The sequence below is a fragment of the Phlebotomus argentipes genome, unplaced genomic scaffold, assembly GCF_947086385.1.
Source record: "Phlebotomus argentipes unplaced genomic scaffold, Phlebotomus argentipes genome assembly contig_2, whole genome shotgun sequence".
In the NCBI taxonomy this organism is placed as follows: Eukaryota; Metazoa; Arthropoda; class Insecta; order Diptera; family Psychodidae; genus Phlebotomus; species Phlebotomus argentipes.
The window spans coordinates 3,284,165-3,306,758 of NW_026776162.1; the positions used below are offsets into that span (position 1 = coordinate 3,284,165).

The 22,594-nt window shown below is 43.4% G+C and overlaps 4 protein-coding genes across 5 annotated transcripts; 1 reads left to right on the forward strand and 3 right to left on the reverse strand.

The window, feature by feature from the left end:
• Positions 1 to 7,168: 7,168 nt before the first annotated feature.
• On the reverse strand, positions 7,169 to 8,528 carry LOC132265286 (ribokinase). Its single transcript, XM_059765870.1, has 2 exons — positions 8,392 to 8,528; positions 7,169 to 8,333 (listed from the first exon to the last, which is right to left on the reverse strand). The coding sequence occupies exons 1-2, from the start codon at positions 8,445 to 8,447 to the stop codon at positions 7,427 to 7,429; spliced, it is 963 nt and encodes a 320-aa protein (XP_059621853.1). The 5' UTR covers positions 8,448 to 8,528; the 3' UTR covers positions 7,169 to 7,426.
• Positions 8,529 to 8,618: 90 nt separating this feature from the next.
• On the reverse strand, positions 8,619 to 9,112 carry LOC132265287 (uncharacterized). Its single transcript, XM_059765871.1, has one exon. It carries the CDS (start codon positions 9,009 to 9,011, stop codon positions 8,703 to 8,705), a length of 309 nt encoding a protein of 102 aa, XP_059621854.1. The 5' UTR covers positions 9,012 to 9,112; the 3' UTR covers positions 8,619 to 8,702.
• A 903-nt stretch (positions 9,113 to 10,015) lies between these two features.
• LOC132265284 (YTH domain-containing family protein 3) lies at positions 10,016 to 18,445 on the reverse strand. 2 transcript variants are annotated; one of them, XM_059765868.1, is made up of 8 exons: positions 18,182 to 18,445; positions 18,022 to 18,046; positions 16,188 to 16,259; positions 14,868 to 15,818; positions 13,856 to 14,072; positions 13,128 to 13,753; positions 12,043 to 12,284; positions 10,016 to 11,975 (listed from the first exon to the last, which is right to left on the reverse strand). In XM_059765868.1, exons 1-8 carry the CDS (start codon positions 18,203 to 18,205, stop codon positions 11,931 to 11,933), a joined length of 2,202 nt encoding a protein of 733 aa, XP_059621851.1. In that variant the 5' UTR covers positions 18,206 to 18,445; the 3' UTR covers positions 10,016 to 11,930. The 2 variants fall into 2 exon arrangements, with proteins under 2 accessions (XP_059621851.1, XP_059621852.1); XM_059765869.1 differs by lacking the exon at positions 16,188 to 16,259 and having other exon boundaries at positions 18,182 to 18,444.
• A 106-nt stretch (positions 18,446 to 18,551) lies between these two features.
• Positions 18,552 to 22,420, forward strand: LOC132265283 (uncharacterized). The gene has a single exon (XM_059765867.1). The coding sequence runs from the start codon at positions 18,926 to 18,928 to the stop codon at positions 22,334 to 22,336; it is 3,411 nt and encodes a 1,136-aa protein (XP_059621850.1). The 5' UTR covers positions 18,552 to 18,925; the 3' UTR covers positions 22,337 to 22,420.
• The last annotated feature ends 174 nt before the right edge of the window (positions 22,421 to 22,594 follow it).

Here is a 22,594-nt window from a genome sequence, read left to right on the forward strand (position 1 = left end):
CAACTTGTCTCTTCCGCCAAACTTCCTCCTCTGTGTAACGAGAATAAAATTATTCACGATTGAATTCAATTTCTGCGGCTTTTTCAAACCCCTTTTGCTGGATTTGAAAAATGCTCAAAAGTCGACTTGTCTCTGACACTCTTTCCGCCCCCCATCCATGACTTTCACTGCGGTGTTTCTTCCTTTTTCAATGGGACTTCAGTGCGAAAACACGTTTGAGGGAAATCACACAAGATGGTAGAAATGAGAATGGAAGGAGTCGAAACTGAGTTAAGGCAAATCTTTTAGGAAAACCCTATATAATACAGCTTTTATTATATGCACATGGTGACTGTTTACAGTGCCTACCGAGAGAGGTGTAAACACTCTGTTACTGACTTCTCCGATAAGGAGCAATATTGATCAATTCAACCACAAGAAGCAAGACAGAGAGTAAATGCCTTCTTGATTGGAACATAAAACACCGAGTAATAAAAGTGTTTTGCAGACGATTTCTGTTGATTGTATTTAGAGACCGCTTTTCATGAAAGACTCACACGTACGTAACATGCCTATAATATTGATAGATCCCTTCGCACACACGCATATTGCAAGAAAATGAACCTGTTTTCTATGCCATGATATTTACTCTTGAAATTTCTGTTCAGAGCTCGAAGAGAAAATATTCCATCGCTGGCATAACAACTCTTATTCATACTATCACTTTGTCGCACTATTTTTCTCTCTAAAGCAAAACACTCCACATAACATCGCACACAATTCAAACTTTTCTTAGAAACAACCATTGAAGTTCAGAGAGCATCTTCCGATTCTGTTCATCTGAGATGTTTAAGAGTGTGTGCTTTGATTTTTTGTACCACAACTGTTAAGCCAACAACTTTACCTCCAAGTTGCTGTATAGCGGTTACTTCTGGATGGAAAGATCAGAGGGTGGATGGGCTGCGGCGAGGGAGGCAAGAAAAAATACAAACCACACAGCACACCAATTTAAACCCTCTTATATGTTTCGGATGAATAGACAGACGATTCTTCTTTTGGGCATGGAGGTGTTTGTATATGGGATTTTTATTTCTGACGTTCGTTCACTCCACCCTAGATTGCTCCGCCACGGAATACAATCCACTCCCTACACATATGCGAGCTTCCACATAGTTTCCAACCGATGCTGCTTTTATTTCCTACGCTACTGAATTATTAGCGAGTGTTGGCTCGAAGCTGTGTGCTGAATTCCTGCGACTGTGGGTGGAGCAGCCACACTGTATATAGCGCTGAGAGAAGAAAATAAACTACCCGGCAGCAGATACGCCACAGAATGACTATAGTATTTGCGGGGATAATGACGAAAGTGTTTTATTGAAATTAAACTGGGATTATTTATTGAGAAGCGCCAATTTCACGTTCGAGCACCTCTTTTTTATGTCTCATCTCACCACCCACCGTGCATATGTAATGCAGGTGTGCTCGCAGGATGCCACACACTCTGTCCCATCCTGTGTTCCGCAGCGTCTCCAGTACACACCCCATGTGTTCTCGGAGTGTAGCAGGATAAATTAGCAATTTTCATTGAATCCCCCTAATTGAAATTTTATTCAGAGCAACATCCCTTCCTGCGTTTTTTGCTCTCTCGCCCCTTTTTTAACATACAATGTCACTTTCTACTGGCAAAACAACTCAGACGGATTTTCAGCGGTATTTCAGGTGAAATGTGAGCACTATTCATGGGATAAAGGGTTGTCAAAGATGAGAAAAAGCGAACAAATGTTGCATTCAAATAGAATTTACGCTGTTCCATTCAATGAAAGCACATTGTTTGGAAAGTGAAAGCTCTACTATCGTATACTTTCGTGCATTGCTGTGCATTGTATTGCAATTTGAGGGTGCAACCGATACTGTAATGCAATTAGTGAGCAACCAGAAGATCCCTTATTTGACTTCAGCTCCTGAGTAGTAAGTAGGTCATCAAATGGAATGAGATTATCTCGTGGTGCAAAAGAGCACAACGCAGAAACCACTTCATCTTTCTTATCTCCCAACACGTGTACTCAAACACTTCCTTCCACATACAACCTGCTGAAGCTCTCATACGTGTCTTCGGGTTGCTTCTGGAGCAATTCTCCCACTTTTCCCACGCCACCAATGCCATTTAATTGCTTGTCAGACACAGTAATGAAGAATTAGAACATCACTGAGCTACGGTTTTCCAATTCTCACAGGAAATCCCTCAAAAATACGCGTCTATAAGGAAAACCAGGGCAATTTTGAGCAGAAATTGTTCGAACACTGATGGATATTTTCTCAAAACTTTGCAAAAAAAACTCATATTAGCTCAGCTCCTCTCTTAATCCATTTTATTGTAGACATAAAGCAGAAAGCATCGCACCTTTGAAGATTAAATCGATGGTGGAAGAGACATTTCGTTTGCATATGCAAAAAATCAAAGGACAAAATCCCACCTTATCTCTTCGCTTATCCCCCAAAAAGTCAATTTCCTCAATATCTGCTTCCATGCTCAATCATTCCGATGGATATGATGGGAAGGGAAATCCTCAGAAATCACCATGTGCGATACTCAATGTATAAATAAGACACTTTGACGTAGTAACTTCATTCGGAGCCACAAATATCGTGCATAGGATATTAAAATCATATCAGGGTAGAGGGAATAAATTTAAATGAGATTTTTGTATCAAACTCCCACCGCATTCCTTTGCGGAGGATGTTTTCCTGGCGTCTTCCTGCTACTTTCCTCTTCACCTTGACTTTCTACCTTCAGCTCTGCTTTTCGACTGTCGCTCATTCTTGAATACCAAATTGAACGCCCACAGAGCGCAGCCACAAAATGTGTGTAATCATTGTCAGGATGATGAAAATAATTTGCAGGCTTGACGATGAGATGAATGGCAGCATGGAGGCATCGCACGGATGAGGAGAAGAAATATCCTGCATTTGCTATTTTGGTTACAAACCGTGGCCAAGCGAGATGCGGAACAATGGCAAAGTCACGTCAGGACGCTCAAGTCAAGTGACGGTTCAAGGGGAAAAAAAACGTCTGCGTGATGTTATTTGATTTCTCCACTGCTGAAGATAAATCCTCAGCGGTGGAAGTGTTTAGAAAGTGGGGCCAGAAGCTCCATAAATGCCCGCGGGCGCGTCCCTAAAAAAAATTCACCCATCACCTCCAGTGTCTGTGTCTAAATTCAAATCAGGGCGCGGAAGGTGGATTTAAAGCAAAAGTGTGGATTACAAAGAAAAATATTTCATGAATATATCTGCCCCATTTCCCCTTCTCCCACCCGCGCACAATTCCTGTGCAATTAAAATGGAGTTTAGGTTTGAAATACAGCAAATTCTGCGGCAATGGCCTTACGTGCGAAATTCTCAGCGAACAGAGAAATTCTAATTAGGAATTAATGAATTTATTCGATATGAATTAATACTTACCGTGGAGTGAATAATTTGGAACATTACACATTATGCCATACGGCGGAAAATTTCATTTCTCCCTTCATTTATTCAATTCCATTATCAAAATATGTGGAATTGAAATGAAAACTGTGCCGAACATGAGTGCCGGTTATGCATTTTACGTGTTAATTGCACGCAATCAGTCATTGGCTGGAGTGCAACTGTTAAATAAGATTATTACATTTTCGGATAAATCGAATTATTGTGCTTTTGTGCTTTGCATTATGTTTTGCGAACCAATCGAACGGACAACCCACAGATTTTATCGTGCACGTCCGTAAATCCACATCGCCATAGATTTATGTAGTTTCTATAATTACCAGGAATTGTGTAAAAATTTAATTCCTGCTAAATTTTGTATATATATTTGCTTTGCACAAACTGTGCCAACGGCAAAGAGAAAGTTGAACTATTGCATGGGGTTATTTATTATTTAGTATTTACTTAAAGCATACTAGAAGTGCATACTTTTCTAATCTGGAGGTTAATACTGGAATTTCTGTGTTAATCTTCTCTCCTAATGCTTTCTAATCTTCGGGAAAACTCAGTTGAGCGCACACAACTTTTGTTCAAAATCTGTATAAGACTGCTAAGAGAGAGGCAAATCAATAAAATAATTGTTTCTCTTCGTTAAAGAATACATTTACGCTTGTGAATAATTAAAATTGCCATGAAAGAGCCGCGCGTTGGAGTTCGGGTGTTAAAGTCCACAGTGATTGCTTATCCTCTGCTTTGGCACTATCGACCATTCCCAATTTGATTCATCCGAAGAGCCACAGAAGGCAATTGTTGTGGATTTTTTTTTAGAGCATCCACTGAAATATGCATTTAACGATCCTCCTCTTCCCGTACCGAACTTTGTGATATCCCTGGTCAACTCTTTTTCCAGCTCATTCCATTACCCAATTCGTCCATACAATAAAAAACACGAGGGAAAAACATGATGCTCCACTGAATTATGCAGTCCAATTTACATTTTTATTGCAGATAATTCAGTTTATTCCCTACTCTCTCTCTCTCTTTCTCTCTCTGGGATGCAGTAGTTTGTGTAATTGTGTAGGTAAAAATCATGTTGCAAGAAAAAGGTTGGCAAAAAATATTCACTGTTCGCCAAAATGTGCCTCATGAACAGCAACAAAAAAAAAGACGAGCAACTCCCTTGGCTCTCTTCAACTATAGGCCAGGAGCAAGGATGGCAAGGGAGTGTGAGGCAGTGAAATGGGTGGCACACGATTTCTCTCCAGCTCATTGAATTGTTTTCCGAAGTGGGATACCTTTTATATCGCTACAGTAAATTTTATTTCTCCTCGCTGTTCTCGCCTCTGTGCCGTTTTCCACTTGGGAAGAATTAAAAATTTAATTTTTCATTGAACGTAAAATACCAACCTCTCGAGCCTTCGCAATCAAGTGCAGCCGGCAAACTTTCCCAAAAGTCAGAGCATTGTTGAAGGAAGTGAATTTTTCTCGGCACTCAATGGCATAGCAAATATGATCGAATACTCTGTGTTAAAAAATAACACTCATTTAATTGTGTGTAAATTAGGAGGAGTTTAAATAAAGGGTATTTTCAGCTGAAAATAATTACAGCATTTTCAATGAAAATCATTATCCTGATATTATATAAATTCTCCTGCATTTCATTGAGTTTTGCCGTTGTTAACAATATTCGCTGTCTATACATATTAATTTCCCAAAAGCTGCCAGTTCTCGTGTTGTTTACGTCAATATAAAAGAAATTTTCTAATTAAAATATCCAATGAGTACACGAGAAACATTTGCAAATTGTTTGCCAAGAACTCCTCAAATACTTCCCGCTGCCGTCGCGCCCCCGAAAAAGAGCCCAGAGGCTCCAGAGATTGGGATGACTTGAGTTTATGCATGGATATTCTGTGGGCCGCTTGAAGGGCGGCGGCGGATGACATGCCAGACGTGGGAGGAAGAGGAAATGTGATTGGGAAATTAATGCAAGTGAAGGTGGCTACAATGAGGTTTGAATTAAATTTGCATTTTGCATAATTACAATATCGATTAAATGGTTATTCCATCATAAACACACAGGATGGAGTGTGCATTTAGTGCGATGGGAGTTGAAAAGGTGGTAATTCAGCTAACCATTTAAATACAAAAGGACGAGCTCACAATGTGCTGTGCAAGGGTTTTTCCTGTACACACTTTCTCCACCCACCCACCCACACTCCCCCATGCTTCCGGCTGCCACCATCGCTCGGCTCCTGCTCATGCGGTGGCCCACTGAATAATTTCCCATTAATAATCCGGGGTGGGTGTTTGCTCACAGATAGCGAGGGGGTGGATGCCAGAATTATTGGATTGGTGCACCATAAAACCACTCCCTTTCGTCGATTAGATCCTCGATTAGATCCACTAGGGCCACTGTTTTCTCGCATCTAAAGTGATTCTGCACGCATCAACGGATCACCATGAAGTATTACCATCAACTGTTTGCCCTCCGTGGGCTGTGTGCACTCCGCCCGGGGCGCCGGTCGTCGTAAATCATAGCGCTCCGCTGAGGTTTACAGAAGGATTAAACTTTCCCAAAGCGCTGCATAAAATAGTTGATTGTATAAATTGCTAAAATATTGTCAAATCGTCCGTTATTTATTGACTGAAAAACCATTTAAATAACCTTAATATATCAGCCCAAATATTTAAGGAGAATTTCAGAATTAATTCTTTCATAGCACTTCAAAAAAAAAAACATGACAAGAAATTTCTGTGAAATGTAACCTGAAACTACCCCGACTTCTCCTAAGTCTCGTAACTTCATAAACAAACAATTAAATAACTTTCGGAGGAAGTTCAGTAATTGGTTAATACGTTGTATATTGCAGACATAAGAATGGACTTTGTGCTTAAACAAATCTGTGGGAGAATGAAAAGTTGTCAAGCGAAAATGAACCATGCAAAGCACACTGTGAATTTATAAATTAAATGAAAACATTCTGCACGTTTTCAATTAGCCAAATGTTTGATGAAATATGAAATTTCGCAAGGGAACATATTATTTTTTATATCATCCAAAAATTTTTTAATAAAAAACTTAAGCGCGGTTCATTACATTAAAATATTTTCTGTTGCTAAATTGCATTCGCTTGCTATTTTATGCTAAACTATTTAGCATCAATTCGATAAATAATATAATCTTTATTTTTGCAGTGAAGTGAACATTTCGTGTGTGCCACTTTGTTTCCACTCGAATTACACATTAAAACAGTGGCAGGGCAAAAAAACAACCACAGAAATGCAATCGATAATCCCCTTTGAAATTAAATGCATATTAATGAGGATTTAGTGATGAAATCACTGCTGAAATACGCATTGCATTTAATTGTGTATCCCCAATGGGATGTGGAGAAAGCCGAAAAATGTGCACATTACATGATTACAATCAATTAAATACTGTTGCCTGTAATACAGTGATTTGTGAGAATTGATCCGCATTGGGACAACATACTTGGGTGCAAATTGCACAAACATTTAAAGTGTTTGAATTCCATTTGTCTTCAAATTGCGGCACCATTGGGGTTGATAAAGCAATTAAATCGCTTCACACATTGCTGCACAATTGCTATGCACCACCCAACTAACTCTAATGCTCATTAATCACGCTTATTTATCAAATAATTCCTTCGGGAGCGTGATTTATGGCCTTTTAGCGCTCCACAGCTAGAGCGTCACCTCTTTTTCAACTTCTCCACATCTTCAGCGCTGGCAATTGAGAGATTTTCTCCGCCACTTAGTCATCATTGACTCCGTGTCAATTAATTTTCATTCTCACACCCTCCAGATTTATGACTGCTGAAGCAGTCGAGAGCGCGGCGTTCCATCGAAACTCCACTTCAGGCCAAACGCATGTAATGAGTTCAAGCAAGGGCAGAAGCCAGAGGTCGAAGAAGGACACAATTGTGGTTTCATCATAGTTTATAGAATACTCGAATGATCATCAAATCTTGCTCAAATCATACTTTCTTTTGGGAACATCTTGTTCAAATCCCGAAATGCGTGGGAAACTCGACTGCGTTCCCGGGAGTTTCACTGACATCGACGCAATCTCACAAGCACCAGCCATGAGCTGTCCGAAAGGCACTCGCTGGCCCTCCAGCTTAGCCAGCAGATGAGCCAGAGCTCCCACGAAGGCATCCCCAGCTCCTGTTGTATCCACCACTGAGTCCACAGGCGCTATTCTCGCATGGAGAGTGTGCGGAGATGATTTCTCCCGGAAAACTGCGCCATTCTCTCCAAGAGTGATGATTACTGTGTTGGCGCCCATTTCCTGTAGCCTCTCTACAGCTCTCTTCGCATCCTCAACACTCTCCACTGTTAGTTTAGTCATCAGAGCAGCTTCAGACTCATTAACGCAGAAAATCGTGGATAACTTGAGGAGTTCCTGCGGAGTGTTCTCAAGAGCCGGCGCAGCGTTGACAATTGAAGTGCCGGGAAAGAGTTCAAGAGCTCGAATTGTGGCCTCGATGGGAGTCTCAAGCTGACACACCAGGACTCGTGCCGTGAAGCTCTCGGCAGCGGATTTGGCGTCCTCTACGGAGAGGGAATTGTTAGCTCCAACGATAATCACGATATGATTTGCTCCATCGGACTCAGACACACTGATCGGAGCCACTCCGGTGGTTTGACCGTCAATCACGCTCAAGTGACTGATATTGATGCCCTCCTGCTCAAGGTGGTCTCGATACGCCTGGCCCCAGGAGTCCTGACCGAGTTTCCCGACCATGGCGCAGCGAGCACCGAGTCGCGAAGCTGCCACACACTGATTGGCACCCTTTCCACCGAATCCCGTGACAAATCTGGAGCCATGAATGGTTTCACCGACTCTTGGAAGCCGTGGGACGTAGCTGGGGAGCAAGAAATTCATTAGCACTGCAGTTATTGTTGGCACAGGTGAGTGGTTACCTGATCAGGTCCATGTTACAGCTCCCGAAGACGACCACATCGAGATGATCACCCATTTTCACCCACTCGATCTTTCCGTCTGTTTTTTCTGGCGTGTTTGTCAGCGAAATCACTCAAAGATAAGCCGCGTCAACAACTCTCGCATTGTCTACTCTGATCAATTGATTACATAACAAAGAGAGGTTAGGATTCCCCCACCTGAGAAAAACCACAATTTCCTGGGCATTTCGCCCAGCAGTCAAACACCCTGCTTGCCAGGACTCATCGTGTTATTTCCAACTACATAATGTACATGAAATCATTCACCTAAGTTACTTCTTCAGGGCAGAAGGCTGAGGACACCGGAAGGGCGCCAGCTCAATCTCCGCTTCGTGGTAGCTGTGTCTCCCGTACAGGAAGTACTCTGGCACCTTGTAGTCGGCATTGTGAGACGCTCCAGGGCCCACCGGCTTGCCTCCGTCGGGCTTCAGAACAACGTTTGTTGTCAATCCGGACACTTTGGACAGAGGATCCGGCTGTGATGGTGGTTTTCCCTGGCTTCCGGAGCTCGATGGTGAGGCGCTCTGGCTAAAGGGACGCAGCAGTCGCAGAGAAGCCGGAAGCACCCTTGAAGACATCATCCTGAGCACTCGATTAGGGATTCCAAAGATTTTCACGACAAGCACCAAACTTTTGACAGACAGCTGAGATTTCCCCTGCGAAATTCACTTCCCCTCCAAATTTCCGACAGGCCGCGAAAGCAAGCCGAATATTTGTTTGATTCTCTTTTGGGAATAAAAGGAGGAAAATTAGAATTACACCAAAGAATTTTGCACCAAACATGTGAAAATTGCGCTTTTCCTCCTTCCCGCTTCTTCCTTAGACTTCCGGACACACCCAAATGGCTATAAGGAAACAACTCTTGGTGTTGCGTGGAAATAAAGTGAAAATGCATTGGATTTTGAATTACTTTTCGCTTATATTTTCCATCTTCATGCATTCTTCGATTAGTTTTCTTTATAATTGTTATTCGTTTCTCAAATCATATGCAATATTTCATCAGTTTTTTCAATAAAAGTACTCCACATTTCTGCACTATCATTCTCAATTTCACAATAATATAGTGTAAACAATCATAATTCGCGTATTTTTAGTCATTTCTCTTGCATATAGTCCAATTTTTTTTCATAATATATACTCTATATGTAATTTACTTTCTTTCTCATCTATAAGTAACTAAAAATTCATATAAGATAAACATTGTTCTTGTTCTTTTGTATGCTGTGTACTCATTTTCTAATTAATTCATTACTTATTGTTTTACTGACAGGATCGACAGGATAAACTGAAGAGGAAAAATTAAATTGTTAGTCTACGATATAGCAATTGCATGTCTATTATATTCTTGCATCTTCTCCTATTACAGGTGATATAAAAAATCCTTTCAGCTACAACTTAAAATCATAATTTGATGCTGAATGTCAAGCACTGTCAATCTCATCAAATTTACACAAATATCTTTTGCATTTCTCTAAACTATTTTCCTTGTCCCATTCAACACACTAATGCCACTTCTATGAAAAAGAACTTGATCAACTCTCTTGCAATTGAATCTATTTTATCTTGAGAAATCAAAGGCCACAAACATATTTTTTTTTATTTATTAATCATTTTGCACTCTCAACGCCTTCCCATTAAACTTTTCATCCTTTCCTACACAATAAAAAAACTGCATATCAGGGATCATTCAAAAAGGTCTTCCACTATTGACGAATATAATTTATACACAACAAATTATCAATGCCTCTTTCTCCCTCCCTCTTTCTTATATCTCTCGTTACGAAACACAAAAAGTTTATCCATAAAACAGTGTCTATTTAAAAAATTGTGTCCTATCTGCTGCTTTTGGAGTTTATTTCCTTTACTTGGGCTTCTTTTATGTCAACAAATTTGTACTTATTGTTCTTCATGTTTTTTTTTCTCTTCTCTTTATCGTCTCATCTCAATTTCTACAAGCATCAACTCTCTGTTCATATTTTTTATGCAAATAATCTACAAGAAATTATACACACACTTTCGCGCTCTCCTAATAAATCTTCCTCTGTGCAGTCTCAATGCAAAAAGATAATAAAAATGTTAAACAATTCTCTTCACAATATTCTTGCCATTTGACAAATTTTAATACATAGTTTTTTCTTCTTCTTCTTTAATATGAAATGGACATGATAGTAATTTTTATATAGATTATCTTTAAGACTTTAATTATACTCTCTCTTCACCTCTTAGGATAATTTTGACAATGTTTTTCTTTTCTTTTCCTTTTTACTGCGTCGTCCTTCGCAATACATTTTTCTCTCTTCATCCATCGTTAAGATGTTCATCTTCCAACCAATCCTCATCATCTCCTTAACATTAAACATTCGTAGAGTGTACAATGAATCAATTTCAATCTCATTTCAAAGAGAACTTCTCTTAAATCCTTCATCGTTTTCTTTGTGTTTTATTTTTTCCTATCTCTAGCCAGACTTAATTGTACGTACAAAATAAATTGTTTACTTCATGACATTAGTTTAGGACTTAAATTTAAAAGTTCTCATACTTTTTTTTTACCTCTGAAACGCGTGTGTTTCATTTATTTATTGTATAAAACGAAGAGATGATTTTGTTGCTCCTTTTGTCGGCGAGTTGCGTGTGGTTCCATCAAGTTATCATTTACTTTCTTTGAGTCCTGAAATATGCTAAACACTGTCTTGCGGGAAAGGAAGAAAATGTCCAACATTCCTCTACACTTAGTCACAATTTCACACACATTTTCCTTATGAACGCCTCCAATTGTAAGAAAAATTCAGCCATTTCCTCTGGAGGTTTTTCTCTTTTTTTTTACTATTCTTTTGAAGTTATTGAACATATTCATCGTGTCAGGCTTATCGTATTTAGGAAACCAACGAAATTACTTTCATTTTTATCATTAAAGTGTTGCACAACTATTTCGATTAGAGATGCTCCTCCACGGAGAAGTCTATTTAGCAGCATTTGATTTAGTCACACGCGATCTTCACACACTTTGCATTTATCTACTTTGCTCCCTCGTCGCACTATCACTAAGTTTTGATAAAACATCGTTGAATTTGACAAAAGTTACACACAACATCCTCTGTTCTTTTAGCGCTGAGAGCAATCCAACTGTTATTAAATGTTCATTTTATCTCTGAAAAAGGACACTGAGAGTTAGTTTTATGCTTTTATATACTTTTTTGTATTATGATGCAAATATTGATTAAACATCTTCTCTTTCTTCTTATATAGGAAACATCTTTTTTCAATTGTTTTCAAAATGTCCATTTTCCCCTCACTATTGAAACAACTGTTCATCATCATTATTCCCCTTTGTGTGATTTCGCTAATACACTTCCACGCGCTGTCATTTGTGCCTCACACACACATTCTCTCTCTCTCTAATAAATTGTTGCTTGTTGTTGTTTTAGGCGAAAGAAAATAACACTCAATTGATATCATCAAACGCAGTGTTCGCAAAAGATAGAGCAAGAAGGGAAAACACTCTAGTTGCGATGTCCTCTGCTGCCACCACCGGAACCGCGGCCACCCTGAGAGCGCAAGTCAGAAAAAGTGAGCGACACTTCATCTTGCCAGGCTAAAGTCAGGCTTTCTTACCCTGTGATGCTCTCTGTGGCCCATTCCTCGACCGCCGTCGCGATGATTGTAGCCACCGCCGCCGCTGCCGCCGCTGTCGTGGCGCTCCATCGGACGCGGCTCGCGGTTGTTGTTGCGACTGTTGTAGTCCTGCTGTCCGGGATCACGAGGATGATAGCCTCCATCGTAGTGATCTTTCGGCGGTGGCGGAGGACGACGATTGTCGTAGTTGCTGTACTGTTGCTTCCCATCGTATCCGCCACCTGAAAATATCAGAAGAATCAATCAGAGATCATATTCTCAAGTATCAAACCTAATGTACAAACTGTGCTGATTATCCAATGTAATAAATGTGTGAAAAAGAATTCTTCCACTCTCCATCATCATAGACAGTATTTGTATCTCAATCTCTGTGGTTATAATTTCTCATCAAACAAATTAATCAAACGCTATAAAATTAATGATTATTGCTTTCCAAAAAACCGCAGAAACACTTGTGTATCAAACAAATCACTAATTTTCTACCAAAATAATACTTTTCTTATCTCAAAAGTGAGCAGAATAATGATAAATCATCATCCTACGTGTCGAAACTTGAGCGCCAATTACAGATCTTTATTGAAATGCCACACACAAGACGTCAACACTCATTTTCTCAACATCTCTCAGCAGTTGAATGACCTCCCAAGTGTCAGAACTTCAAGTGAGTTTTATTGGCTTTGCCATATTTGGGCTAATCTTATCTCCTTCCCAAATACATTCCAAACATTCCTCCATATGCAGACAATTCCTCTCTGGCAGTAAATCATATTCAAGTGGAAGAACATTTTTCGAATATTCCCTTCATTATGCACGAAGAGAGAGAATAAAAGAAACTATGTGTATATGAATGGTGAAACGTGAGAAACCATTGGAAAATTGCAATAAAGAGCATTTAAATTGCCACCCAAGGAATTTTCGTGTATAGAAAAACGAATGCTTCTTCAGAATATTATTATAGTTTGATTGTGAATAATTGCATCCTCAATTGCACGAATGCAATTATTCCGAGTTTTTGTGTCGTCGTGTGTGTTTGTGTGTCTGTTTTGTGTAAACTTCTTTCTCACCTCGACTGTAGCTCTTCATCGGCGGCTTATCGTATCCACCTCCGCCACCCCCGCGCTCATATCCATGGTGTGGCTTGTCGTATGGACTGTTGTGGTTGCCAAAGTGTCGCTCGTACGGCTGATTGGGCGGCGGCTCGACGTGCTTGCGCGAGTCCTCCTCCTCCTGGCGCTTCTCATAGTGTATGAAGTCATCGAAGATCGACGTGGTGTGCTTGTAGGCATGGATGATCTTGTACACCTGAATCCCCTTGGCATGGGGCACCTCTTGTGTGTCACGCGAGTGCGTCACAGATTTGTTCTCATTATTCTCCAAGCGAATGTGGCGCAACTGCATATTGGGCACATCCTTCACATACACCCACTTCACTTTGAACGTGCCCTTCCACTTATCCTGCGACCACACACTCGAATTCGAATTGTAATCCACATTGCTCAACATCTGGGCAATACCACAAAAGTGTCCGGATCCATTCACGGAAAAGAACAAATACACTACGCCAGTCTCACGTTCACGCTCACGAAACGCCTGATCGAGTCTCTTATTGCCATGTTCAGTGGAGCACCAGATTTCATATTTAATACTACGATGTATGTCGTCCTCAGAGTAGGATTTAATCACGAAAAATCTGCAAGAGACAGAAAAAAGAAAGAATTTCTCATCCACTCTCAGAGATTCACTCGCAACCATTGATTGATGACAGACGAGCGAGAGATTAATCCCACATTACCTCGCATTAGCTACTCTGTCGAGGTCAAGCTCCAGCGGATTGTAGTTGTTCTTGTCCCGCAGCTTCTCGAGAACATTGGCCGGCACGACGCCGCTGGCGGACATCGCCGATGGTGACGGTGGTGGCATTTTTCCCGACGCCGGCGGCGGGGGCATTGCCTGCTGATGACTCGGCGGCGGTCCTTGATATCCACCCGACATCATCATCGGCGGAGGACCTGAAAGCCAATCACATTTCATCATCAATTCCCCATTTTTCACACAAGCACAATCTCCAGAGTCAATTGACTGGATCTCGGTCAGAAGGCACTCTAAACTTGTGCCAGATCATTTCAACAACACAGAGCAATCAAATTGATTAGCGTAATCATTTACAGACAAAAATAACTCGTAGATTAGAAATAGTTGACTCTCTTTAAAATAATTCGCTAGAGAGACTTTGTATTACTCTGCATTTCAATATCATTCTAACATTTGACTTTGAGAATTGATATTTCCTTACGATTTGATGAATCAACAAGTCTGTAATATTGAAAACACTTCTCTCGACGAAAACCTTTCGTATATTTCCACTTTTGCTTCAAATATACTCCTCCAAATCCACTGTGTCTACAACCTTGTGACTTGTTTTGCAAACTTTAAATGATTTTACGCAATATTTATACAACACTCTCATCATATGCTTCTCAAAAGCAAGTCAGACGAGAGACTTTGAGTGAGATCATGGCTTCTTCGAGGCGTCAGTTATTTGTGAGGATAACGAAATAAATAAATGTGTCAGAGAACAGTTAATTCTCACGCCAAAAGTACACTCGCCTCGCTTAACTTATGGAATCTCTCTAGACTTAATGCGGCAAACAAACGCCTTATTTAGGGCTTACAACATTTTATCTTTCTACTCAAATTCAACTCCTTGAGGCCGACAGACAAGGTTTTGAGGGAATTAATTGAAATGGACTCGAAAAATTGCTCTGTTAGGAAAACTTCCCAGTCAACGCTGAAGACATTCTCACCTTGACCACCGTGGCTGCCGTGACCCATGGATCGCTGATGCGGCGGCGGCGGCATGCCCATGCCCGGATGTCCTTGCATGGGCGGTCTGTTGGGCCCTGACCAGGCTGGGCGCATGCTTTGATTGTTTGGTCCATCATTGGGCGGCGGCGGTCCCATGTTCTGGTGCATCTGCGGCGGCGGTGGCCCCATGCCCGGGTGATTGGTGGAAGCGCTCGGCTGGCCGGCGGCCTTTTGATTATTCACCACCAGCGGCGATGGGACGACAGGTGGCGGGGGCGCCGTCACCACAGGCGGCGGCACCAGTGGGCCATTCTTCGACGGCGAGTCCCACGTGCCGATGTCCAGATTGTGCTTGCCCGGCACCATCGGCGGCGGCGGCATGCCAGGACCCTTCTTCTTCACCGTCAACGTGGTCGTGTTCACCTGCGGCTTGGCGGGCTGCGACGCCACCGAGGCCCATGTCATCTTTTTGGGGACACTTTCTTTCGGCTGATGAGACGGGTGATCGTGGTGGGACGCCTTGGAATTGACACTGTTCGATGTGGCCTCCTTGTCGTGATGCTGACCACCCGCCATCTCGAGTCCCAGTCCCTGCATACCCTGCTCCATCGCCTTGAGACTGTCGTGCGCATATGCCTGATCTCTGTAGTAGTCATCATAGTGCTTGCGCTGCGGCGGCTGCTGTTGCTGCTGCGGCGGCGGCGGCTGCTGCTGTTGCTGCTGCTGTGGTCCACCCGCATTCGCATTAACCTGCTGTGAGCCCCACGTGTTGTAGTCCCCGTTCCCCGGGAAGTAGTTGTACGAGGATTGTTGTCCAAAGGACGGACCAAACATGTCGACGCCATAGTTATCATGCGCTGCTGAGTATCCGCCTAGAATTGCTAAATTCTCATTTCCGCTCGACCAGGTGCCATCGCTTACGCCAAATGGTGGATATTGGAATTGAGCTCCTGCATTCAAGGCAAACAAGAGAGAGAGAAAACACACAGAGATACTCATTAATCCGCCCACTCATACTGCTAAAGGAGTTACACTTCCAAAATCAACACGTTCATCGTCCTTTCATTTCACATTACAGACTCTTGCATATTTTCTATTGATTGCTATTGTCTTTCTCCTATATTCTATTCATTGATTTCAATACGACGACCAGCCTCAGGTCATTGTTCTGAGAACGTTCAGAGATCCATAGAGTTCCCCACTTTTTCCAGGAAATCTCTCTCTCTCTCACACACAGTGTCTACACAGAGAATAGAAAACTTAACAAAAACCCCGAAGCATTCCAAGGATAATGACCCGATGCTGTGGAGAAAACACACCTGTATTGTTGTGATCCGTTGGTACATAATTTCCCGGTTGGTGTCTCCACGATTCATATTCATCGCTATGATCTAGATTATACATGTTTTTTTTTCAAACAATATATATTTACATCAAAATTAATACCTTATTTTACATACACTTTCTTTTCGCTTTGTCTTCATTCCGCGCAAAACCCCACAACACAACACATATTCCCAATAAAATGTACGAAGCATATCTCAAGACATATAAAGCAAAAAGACATCTCTAAACAGAGAAAAAAAAAACATTCAGCAACAGTCTCTTCATTTTCTTTCCTCTCCCTCTTTCTCCGTTTTCGCGAATAAGAATGAAACAAGAGATGAACGGTGAATAGAAGACAACTCCTTCTTTATAGTGCAAAATGCTCCCCAGCATACAAATATGATGCGAATTTTAATCACGATATACTCTCAATTTCTCAACCACAACGCTGCAAACACGCTCTTCTGTGTGCCTCAAAATCGACTCACTCAACGCAACATTGTTGCAGACGCAATTTATATGCTCAGAATGCTCAAAATCAAAGAATATCAATCAATCCACATGTCTAGGAAGACGCTCAAACAGCGAGAAGTTCACCAATTAACACCCCATCGTTCTTTTCTCACCGTTTACACAGCTTGTCTGGTAAATAAAATGCTTCTCCAATACAAACGCGAATGCCAGATGAAAACTCTTCTTGCTCAACAAACACTAACAAATTTAATGATGATTCGCGATGCAAAAGAGGAGAAAACACAGTGAAATATACACTCTTCACTGGTAATTGGATCTGACTTGAGAAAAAATTTATCTAAATTGCTTTTCTTATCGTGAAGACTTTTTCATGCTTTTCAATTTCATCTGCTGATTAATTAATTAAAAAAAAATTATCCAAAGGTGCTCATTCATTAATTAGAGCTTTTTGTAAACAAAACTTTTTGAGCTGCTGTACTTTTGTTGATGTTCCACCAGTGCAATGCAACGGATGCTTCAGTAAACAACCATTGGATGCTTACTGGACTTTCACAATTATCTAATTTGATTCTTACATGCTTTCCACCAATTCTTTGGACTTACAAGACCTACTTTTCCTAATCTCTGTCAATCTAGGAATGTGACTTAAAATCCCACTATCTTATCATCAATTTGTCTGTTTGTTTGTTTGTTTGTCTACACACACTTTCCACTCACGATTGAGAGGCTGCGTGTGTCTGATCAAATGTTTTGCAGTGAAATTCTCAATAAACACTTTCGATAGTTTGACGATTTCAGCGTCTTATTGCGTGGAAATTCACACAAATTTCACTTTACATCTTCACGCACTCACACTTTCATCTCTGCAGTCAAATCCTAATGGCAGAAAATGCATTGGGAATTCCCTCCTCTGCACAAAGACGGCCTTTTTCAGAGGGAAGATAAGACTTCAGAGCGTGAGTCGCTTGTGATATTGAGAGCGATAGAGAGGCACACAGAAGGTCAGGCCGGAAGTATTTTTCCCACAAACACAAACACACACTCTCTCGCCGCGACTGAGTCACTCCGGGCGCCCGCAATTGATGTGCATGGAAAGATGATTGACACGTTGATGGATCACGGGAGATCGACTCTCTTCAGCCTCTGGCACTTCTCACAGTTCACCGAACGCCCGGCCAGCGATCGGATTCCCCGGGAGTGACTCCTCGCCCGCCGCCACTGCGCGCCCTCCCACCCGCACCATGACCGATGCCCCGTGGGGGCACCGCGGCGGCCTCCCGGAACTCCGCCGCTAGTCTGCGTAGTTTTTCTGTCTACGTCACAAAAGAGAGAGAGAGAGCAAAAAGGCCTCACCTTGATTTCCTTGTCCTTTCATTCGCTGCAAGGAGACACAGAGAGGTGCATTAGTGAGATTTGCCGGGTGTGCCACCACCCCGGCCGGACATCTTTGTGCACTTCCGAGAAATCCGGCGCGGGGTTTGGCAAAGAAAGGATCGGCAAAGTGAAACTGTACCTGATCTGACACGCCTGCTGACATTTGCAATGGATTTTTCCACAAGTCTTCTGGGCACAAATTGACACTTTGTCCAACGTATCACTTGTGATTGTCTCTGTGGACACGTTTTCTCACCTCTTACACCACTTTTTGTGTCCCTTTCACAGTATTTAAGCACAAAATCACTCCGCAAAGAATGTCTCTATCGCCGCAGACGTAGCAATGGCCTCTCCTTCTTCTTCTTTTTCCACCTCGGCTGTCAAAACTCACAATGGCCGCCGGCTTGTCCCAAAGTGTCCCAGAAAAATATTCTAGCAGTGCTGCCAGAGGCGATGGTGGGAAAATCACCCGAAATTTCTCGAGAAAATTGAACGCTTTTTTGCGGAAACAAAGTGAATTTAGCCTTCTGCAATTTCATACAACCACGGTTTTAGCGTGTGTTGATAGAATCATTGAAGGAAATTTGATATTTCAGCCTCAAGATCGAGCTGTTTGTTTGCCATCTGGCAAGCTGGTGGAATTTTCAAGATTGGCTCACATAACCTCAATAAACAAACTTGGTCGGGCAGTGAAAATTTTCTGAAAATCACAATTTTCTCCACTTTTCTGTGGTTTTCTGCAACTGTGCCTTGGTGTATCCACATTCTCTAGTCATGAGGCGTTGTGTAATGTATTTCCCACCCGTAGATAGTATAATTTAGTGAATTTTGGGAGGAATCTCAGGACACCTTCTGGCTTTCGTGTTATTGTGATTTTCTTCTAATGCCAGCCACTAAAATCCGCGGTAAATCAGCAATTCTAGTCAATAGTACACCCACCGCCCAGACGCTGTTGAAGATCGAATCGGTGGTGCCGAAAATTGGCAGCCGTAGCAGCAAATTGGCAAAAAGGTCACACAGCACTCTGAGTGTGGCTCTGGTGAAGAAGCTCAACGAATCCCGACGGAATGTGCAGCTGGCAAATGGGAGTGAGGAGAAACCACTGTCTAGCTATGGAGTGTCTTGGATGCAGACACAGAATGGTGTGTGCAGGATCAAGAGAACGGATCAGGATAAGCTCAAGCTGCCAGACAGGATCAATCTGGACAGGAGGGGGCTCACGATGATCCCGTTTATTGAGAATGAGCCCAATTTGCGCCTTCTGTCGCTTCAGCACAATCTCATAAATATTTTTCACGTGCCTCATGTCGCTTCCGGCGAGGAGACAAAGGTGGAAGCTCAGCCAGAGACTGAAGTGCCCAAGATTCAGCCAAGCAAGCCACCACCAGCTCAGCCTCCGCCTCCACCAGCACCGCCAGTTCCCACGAGCGGGCCATCCACGGGGAAATTAGTTCCCAGGCAGCAATTGCATCTCAGCCAGCGTCCCGTGCGGAGTCTCATGCCCACGAATCCCACGCCGCTCATCAATTCGATGAAGAGCACCCTCGGCATCAGCTACACCAACTCACCAGGCTTCACGTCGCCCAATTCTGTCACTCCGCTGGTGCAGAAATCCATCCTGTTGTCAGTGAACCAGAAGAACATCCTCAAGAGGTCCAACAGCTTCATGTCCTCCACACTCACACTGGGCAAGACACTGCCGCCCGAGAAGATGCCCACAGGAAAGACCCAGACACTCCCGGTCGCCACGGCGGAGCCCACAAGGCCCGGCAGTGCCGTGGCTACAAGTGAGTCTTTTCCGGTGAGCAAGACCAATATCCCACCCATGCCCGAGGGCGTTGACATGAGCGGCTTCAGCGTGAGTCTGCAGAACCTTGTCTTTCTCGATCTGTACGACAATCAAATAGACAAAATAGCCAATCTCGATGGCCTCAAGAGCCTTACAGTACTGCTGCTGGGGAAGAATCGTATCCACGACATCTCTGGCATCATATCGCTGAAGAACACCCTTCGCGTGCTGGATCTGCACGGGAACAAAATCTCCAGCATTACCCAGAAAATCTGTCGTCTGCAAGAACTCAAATCTCTAAACCTGGCCGGGAATCAGCTTCGCCACATCAGCGCCAATGACTTTTCCGGACTTCTGAACCTCAAGGAACTCAATCTCAAGCGGAATCGCATCAAGCGCATTTCCGGCTTTGACGATCTCCGCAGTCTGGAGCGCCTGTGGCTGTGCCACAACGATCTGCAGCGCGTGGAAGAGATGTCATGCATCGCCAAGGCGATAAATCTCAAGGAAGTCACCATTGAGAACAATCCTGTGTCTCTGGCGGGCGATTGCGTGTCATTCCTGGTCAGCTACTTGCCATGCTTGGTGTCTCTGAGCCAGATGCAGGTCACTGAGCAGGTGAGACGCGCCGCCATGGCGTGGAGGAAGAACAAAGAGACCTCCGACTCTAACTACGTCAGCATCAGCAGTGACGTGGGCCAGAGCATCAGGCGAGAAGAGGTGATCTCCAATGCGAGGACCAATTGGGAGTTGCTGCGCTCTCAGCAATCGAATCTCAATCGATTGGCGAAGAAGAGCCACGGAAGCAGCAACGTGACAACCACAATCCTGGCCGCGAAGGACAATGAGGTGGAAAGTAACACGAGTGAGAGTGTCTCGTCGAAGAAGCCGTCGCGTCTGAAGACTCCTGCTGGTCAGAAGAGAGAGAAGAAGCACACAAGATCATCTTCCCATGAAAATTCCATGTCGACTGTCGAGACAGCTGGCGAAGAGTTCTTCAGATTGCCACCAATTCTGGCACCATTTCTGGACAATTCCTTTCCCTCTCAGAAGACATCATCGGGATCGAGTTTGGGGCCCAACATTGATTCCTGCTCGAGCTATTTCAGCTCCGATGACGATGGTGACACGAAGAAGAAGCCCTCGAAGAATGTGCATCGAGATGTGCGGGATTTTCCGGAGAAAATGGAGAATCCTGAGAAGGAAATCCTCACGGAGGTGGTAAAGAACAAAGACAACGAAGATTGTGGGTCAGAGTCTCCAGTTAACAGTGACACGGCACTAATTGCCACCCCTCAAGTCTCCAATTCGGCTGGTGAGGAGCAAATGGTGAAGAGCTCAGAGGTTTCCAGTGTCACAGAAGTGCCTGAGGTGAAATCCCCACCAGACGATACAGAGAAGTCCCCAATATCTGACGATGTGAACCAGTCAGACAGCAAATCAAATCTCTCGACGACATCCTTCAAGTCAGACACGTCGGTCGTGACGAATTCGTCAGAAGATCATAGAGTGACGAAACTCAAGAACACAAATCCGCCCAGGAAGTACTTCCAGGGCACGTCAATTCGCGCTCAAACGGCCAAGAATAGCTGTCTCATGAGCGCCTCCACGGCCTCCGGAACGGGGAGCAATCTGTCCAGCAATTCAGCGAAATCCCACCGGGTGCAGTCGGACAGAGAGCGAGAGCAGGGCGGAGACTATCTCATCGAGATCTGCGGAAGGTATTTGAACGTCTACGGCGTTGGCGCTCTCAAGTTCATCGACAAGCAGTGGAATGTCCAGAAGGCGAACGACGTGCACACAGTCAAGTTCAGCTATGTTAACTTCAACAGCATCTCCACGATCCTCAGCAAGGTGAAGGTGCGCTTCCCGAATGCTGAGAACTTCATCTTCCGGGAGACGAACATCAATTGCTTGGGGCAGATCAATGCTCTAGCGGAGATTCAGGGCATCAATTCGCTCATCATCGATCCCGAGGGCAACGGTATTTGCACGAAGAGCTGGAGGAGCTACGCCATCTACCGCCTCTCTCATTGGGGCCTCAAGCAGATCAACGGTACAGATGTCACGCCAGATGAGGTCTCCATGGCGGAGTTGGCATACTCCGGACTCTCAGATCTCGTGCTCTGGTCGCTGCCGGAGAGTTTGCTGACGCCGCTGCTTACCAGATTGCGCCTCGACGAGACGTGCTTGGCCAGCAAGAAGAGCGCCAAGGAGTGGCTGATGCAGGCGGACGCCTCGCTGAAGAGTGTGGTGGGCAAGGAGGCGCTTCAGTGGCGCCGGAACAACACATCCTTCCAGGAGGAGACGGCCGTGCGCCAGAAGGGCCGCCTCTACTTCTCCATCATGATGGAGAACACCTGCAACGCCGTAGAGAAACTGCACAAGCTGGAGCAAGTGTGGCCAGTGATGCTGGTCGACATGATCAGGGGCACGCTCATTGACTACTCCCAGATCGAGAACTACGTGAAGAGCCTCATGAGTGAGATTCTCAAGAATCCATAAAGTGTCTCACCTATAGTGCAATTTTAATGGTAAATGCATCAAGTATTGTGTTCAAATTCATTCTAAATCACACTGAATCAAAGATATATCAATAAACTTTTCTGTTTTCACTTAATTGGGCGATTTTTATTGGATTCTTATTGTTCCAATAGGAAAATCAACTGCAATTGGAAACGTGTTGGAGTTTCCCGCCAATTTGCTCTCTTCAGCGAATTTCAGTACAAAACACCCAACGCGTATGTGATAAAATTTCACTGA